Genomic DNA, 5,277 nt, shown 5'->3' on the forward strand with positions numbered 1-5,277 from the left:
GGGCGGCCCCACGGGCCCAGAGGGGAGCGCCCTCCGTGCCACGCCCTGTGCTCGCCCTCGTGGTGTGTGTTGGTCGCTGCCTTCTCTGAGCTCTGCTGAGCCCTGGTTAGGGAGGAGAAAACCCAGGCTCCGAGAGTGAGCGACGTGCCCGGGGTCACACGGCGAGGACAGGGTGCAGGGGGACGGAAGGCACCTCCCGGCCACCCGTCCCACGGCCGCACGTCCCACGCGCGGCACAGCAAGACTCGAAAAGAGTGAACGTAACAAGCTGACTGAACGCTGTATTTTACCTGTGACTGACTCAGGGAGCCCCAAGAATAGCTGATCATACTCAGTTCATTTTCTGCCCTTTTAGAAACATAGGTATATACACACATTTTTTTACTGATTTCAGAAAGAGGAAGGGAGGGGAGGGGGAGAGAGAGAAATGTCCAGGAGGAGAGAGAATCATCGATCGGCCGCCTCCTGCACGCCCCCTTCCGGGGATCAAGCCCGCAACCCAGGCAGGTGCCCTGGCCGGGAACCAAACCACTGAGCCACACCAGCCCGGCGTGGGAGGAAGTCTTTCAACATCGATTTCCAGGGAATCGAAATTGCCCCCAGAGCGAGTGGCGTTGCTTTTAGTGTTTTGTCCTTTTGTTAGCCGAGTTGTAATTATGTGACATCCTCATTTTGGGGGGAAAAGAAACAAATTCAGAAAACAAGTGAGGGAGGAACACAGGGCGGCTCGGCGACCGTCCTCCCCTCGTTCACATTCGGGCCAGTGTCCTGACGAGCCTCGCGCACACGCTCGCACACGCTCGCACACGCTCGCACACGGTCCATCACGCGTCCCCATCATCTTGTGGGCTGTTTTTCTTCGGAAACACAGAGCGAACGTCTTTCCCAATCCACAAACGGGCGTCCCCGGCCGCCTCCCATGGGCCTCGTGACCTGGCCTCATGGGCGTCCCCGGGGACGGTGCCCTGCACGCCGGGCCCCCCACAGCGTTGCCAGGAAGCTGAGGCGTCTCCTTCTTCCATTTCAGACAGATCTCACAGGAGGATAAGAACTGGGAGACCAACATCCAGGAGCTGCAGAAAAAGGTACCGGGGTCCCTGTGCTGCGCTTCACAGGACGGCCTGAGTGAGCGTCCCCTCTCTCTGTGGCCCCTGTCTTACCCTAGACCTAAGTGATTCCCAGGAGCCCCCGGGGAAAGCCTTTTCCAGACGTGGTAGGTGTATTTTGTCCACAAATCGATGATGAGAGTCGCGGATCGGCCGCCTCCTACACGCCCCTCACTGGGGCTCGAGCCCGCAGCCGGGCGTGTGCCCCGACGGGGAATCGGACCCTGACCTCCCGGTTCGCAGGTGGACGCTCAGCCACTGACGTTCTGTAGCACATTTTGTCACCATCTTCTGTGCCGTCCACTATGTCCCCGTTTCCATCCTGGGGAGACATCCCGAAGGATTCGGCCCCGGGCACGCCGGCCCCACGGCAGGAATCGGACGACGGCTTTCTTCTCTCCCAGCACAGAATCTCGGACAGGGTCCTGCTGGCCAAGTGCCTGATGGTGTTGGGGTTCGTGATCTGCATGTTCTTCCTCAACTCATTCGTCCCTGCCGTTCACCTGGACCTGGGTGAGTCCCCTGCGGTCCCGCTTTGTCGCCCTGGATGCCACGGGCCGGAAGGGGAGGGTTCTCGCTTGTTCCAGCCCTGGCTGGGGTTTCCCAGTGGTTAGAGCGTCGGCCCAGGGACCGAAGGTTCTCGGGTTCGACTCCCGGTCCAAGGCACACGCCTACCTGGGTTGCAGGTTCCATCCCGGCTGGGGCTTAAAGCCTCGATGGCTACAAAACTGTGTGTGTTTAGCCCAGGACGTCAACACTTTGTATTAGGTGCCCCATTCATTTTTTTGTGAGCCTGTTCACTTTTTCTCTGCTTTTAAATCTTGTGTTTCCGCCCTGGCTGGTTTGGCTCAGCAGATGGAGCCTCGGCCCTCGGGGCTGAAGGGTCTCGGGTTCAATTCTGGTCAGGGGCCTGCACCTGGGTTGTAGGCTGGACCCCCTGCCTCGGTCGGGGCACATCGGGGAGGAAACCAGTCGATGAGTCTCTCTCACATCGATGTTTCTCTCTTTCTATCTCTCCCCCTCCCTTCCACTCTCTCTAAAAACCACTGGGGAAATATCCCTGGGGGAGGATTAATAGAAAAATAAAAAAGAAACAAACTCACCATCACCAATTTTAATTTTAAAAAAAATCTTCTGTTTGCAGGTCTGGTTCATATGCAGGAGATTCTCTCCGAGGCCCCTGGGAGATGTAGCCTGTATCTTTGTTGTTCACAGTGAAGGGAGTCAGGTTGATTAGGAAGAAAAGCCTCATTAGCATATGTTAATGCATCATTATTGATTCCAGGGAGGAAGGGAGAGGGAGAGATAGACACATTGATAACGAGAGAGAATCATCGATCGGCTGCCTCCACGCTGGGGATCGAGCCCACAACCCGGGAACCGTGACCTCCTGGTTCATCGGTCAAAGCTCAACCACGGAGCCCCACCGGCCAGGCCGTGTGTTCACTGTCTTGGCTGTAGTGTTGGTTTCGTGGGCATGTAATGACCCCAAATACAAACCGTACATTTAAAACCCGTTCGGTTTGCAGGGTGAGTTGTCCGCATGAGGAAAAAGGCGATCGCTCGGTGAAACGTTAACGGGCGAGTGAGCAGCTGGACTCCGGCCACAAGCCCCTTGTTTGCCTTGCAGGGTGGATCGCCATTCTGGGCGCCGTCTGGCTGCTGATCTTAGCGGACGTCCACGACTTCGAGGTCGTTCTGCACCGAGTGGAGTGGGCGACGCTGCTGTTCTTCGCAGCCCTCTTCGTGCTGATGGAGGTGAGGCTTCCCGGCTTCTGCACAACGACCTTTTACCGAGTTGTTGTTTTTAAATATATATCTGTATTGATTTCAGAGAGGAAGGGACAGGGAGAGAGAGAGAGAAACATCCATGATGAGAGAGAATCATGGACCGGCTGCCTCCTGCACGCCCCGCACTGGGGATGGAGCCCACAACCCGGGCCTGTGCCCTGACCAGGAAGAACGACCTTTTACCGAGTTGTTGTTTTTTTAAATATACATCTGTATTGATTTCAGAGAGGAAGGGACAGGGGGAGAGAGAGAGAGAAACATCCATGATGAGAGAGAATCATGGACCGGCTGCCTCCTGCACGCCCCGCACTGGGGATGGAGCCCACAACCCGGGCCTGTGCCCTGACCAGGAATCGAACCCTCAACCTTTGGGTGCAGGGGATGGTGCCCCAACCAGCTGAGCCACCCGGCCAGGGCTCTCCTGGCTGTTTCGATGCCTTTCTTCAGTGCCCCTGACTTCATGTTTATTTACATCTATAGTCCTGTGGGCCCCCTGTAACTTTCCCCTCATTCCTGAGAAATCTCTGGACTTCTAAAAGGTTTGTTTGTAAGGCCGATCCGCTCTCTCTCTTTATTTCCCCCTGTATTCTGTCCATTTCTGTGCCCTGTTTCTGATTTTACGGGGCAGAGGGGGGGATGCTGTGTTTTCAAATGCCTGCTGGAGCGTGTCTCATTCGGGTTGAAGTCTGGACTCGAAGTTCTCTCCTGCTTCATGGAGACGGGAATCTTGCTCAGTCGACATGTGTGAAATTCCGATGCTTGATGTTTCCTTGCTAGCTCTGTACACATGACTTCCGATTTCTCTGGTGAATTTAATGCGATTGGGTTTGCCTTTAAAACAAAACAAAAAAACACAAAAAACAAGTCCTGCTCTGGCTGGTATGCTCAGTGGTTAGAGCATCCGTCCCTGCGCGAAGGTGGTTGATTCCTGGTCAAGGGCAGGTACCTGGGTTGCAGGTTCAAGCCCCGGTCGAGGCGAGTGCGGGAGACAATCAATGTAAGATGTTTCTCTCTCTCTCTCTCTCTGAACCCTCCCTTCCACTCTCTCTAAAAATCAATGGCGCCCCAGCCGGTTCGGCTCGGTGGATAGAAGGTCCCGGGTTCAATTCCGGTCAAGGGCACGTACCTCGGTTGCAGGCTACTCCCCGGCCTAGGCCCTTGGTCGGGGCGCGTGCAGGAGGCAACCAACCCATCGATGTGTCTCTCTCACGTGGATGCTTCTGTCTTTCCCTCTCTCTTCCATTCTCCCTGAAAATCAACGGGGAAATATCCTCTGATGAGGATTAACAAAAAATAAAAATTAAAAAAAACCCTTGGGCGGGGTGGGAGTGGCCGGGAGAGGTCAGTAGGGGAAAGGAGACGTATGTAACACATTCAACAACAATGAATTTAAAAACAAATAAATAAAAGACAAAGTAATGCCAAAAAATATCCTCAGGAAGAATACCGGCGGGTGAGGATGAACAAAACAAAACAACAAAAAAAACCCCCACAAGCACCAATTCTTATCCAAGGGCGCCCTCTGCTGGCGGCCGAGGGAAGTTGGTGGGTCTGGCTGGCCCTCTGTCCTCACTTGGGTTTGTCTCTTTCTGGGGCAGGAGCTGGTGGGGCTGAGCTGTGTTCTTTTTCTTTTCTTTTTAAAATATATTTTTATTGATTTCAGGGAGGCAGGGAGAGGGAGAGAGATAGAAACATCAATGATGAGAGAGAATCATGGGTCGGCCGCCTCCTGCACGCCCCCCACTGGGGATCGAGCCCCCAACCCGGGCCTGTGCCCCGACCGGGAATCGAACCCCGACCTCTAGGTGCACGGGACGGTGCCCAACCCACTGAGCCACCCCGGCCGGGGCTAGAGACATGGCTTTTGAAAATCTGGATGTGTCCTCCGTTTTAACTGATTCTCACTGACATCCATTTCTTCCAGGCGCTGGGGCACCTGCACCTGATAGAATACGTCGGCGAACAGACCACCTCGCTGATCAAGGTACAGCCCGTGCGGCAATACGACGGGGGCTCCAGCCAGGGATCCGTTCATTTTGGCAAGAATAGGTCCCGTTAATTATGTAAAAAAGAGTGCAGTCGGGGACCTCTTCTATCCTGGGTTGCCTAGAGATGAAGGGCGGCTTTTTAAAAATGTATGTGATTACTGATGCCTGTCACTTTGCTATTAGCCTTTGGTTGAAACCTGTCTGAGCCGGTCGGCGTGGCTCAGGGGTTGGAGGTCAACCTGTGAACCAGGAGGTCATGGTTGGATTCCCAGTCAAGGCACATGCCCGGGCTGCAGGCTCGATCCCCAGGGTCGGGGCGGCGTGGGCCGGTGCTGTGTGCAGCCTGGGAACCAGAGGAGGGGCCGCCAGCGCCAAGGGCCCTGCCGCTGTCG

At 55.2% G+C, this 5,277-nt stretch overlaps 1 protein-coding gene across 1 annotated transcript in view; it reads left to right on the top strand.

The window, feature by feature from the left end:
- OCA2 (oculocutaneous albinism II) overlaps positions 1 to 5,277 on the top strand; it is a 24,653-nt gene that overhangs the window by 14,197 nt on the left and 5,179 nt on the right. The window contains exons 17-20 of the mRNA XM_014546211.1: positions 1,006 to 1,085; positions 1,511 to 1,619; positions 2,737 to 2,864; positions 4,822 to 4,881. Of these exons, the coding sequence (XP_014401697.1) occupies positions 1,006 to 1,085; positions 1,511 to 1,619; positions 2,737 to 2,864; positions 4,822 to 4,881 (377 nt within the window). The remainder of the gene's footprint in view (positions 1 to 1,005; positions 1,086 to 1,510; positions 1,620 to 2,736; positions 2,865 to 4,821; positions 4,882 to 5,277) is intronic.

Source organism: Myotis brandtii, unplaced genomic scaffold (assembly GCF_000412655.1).
Source record: "Myotis brandtii unplaced genomic scaffold, ASM41265v1 scaffold435, whole genome shotgun sequence".
In the NCBI taxonomy this organism is placed as follows: domain Eukaryota; kingdom Metazoa; phylum Chordata; class Mammalia; order Chiroptera; family Vespertilionidae; genus Myotis; species Myotis brandtii.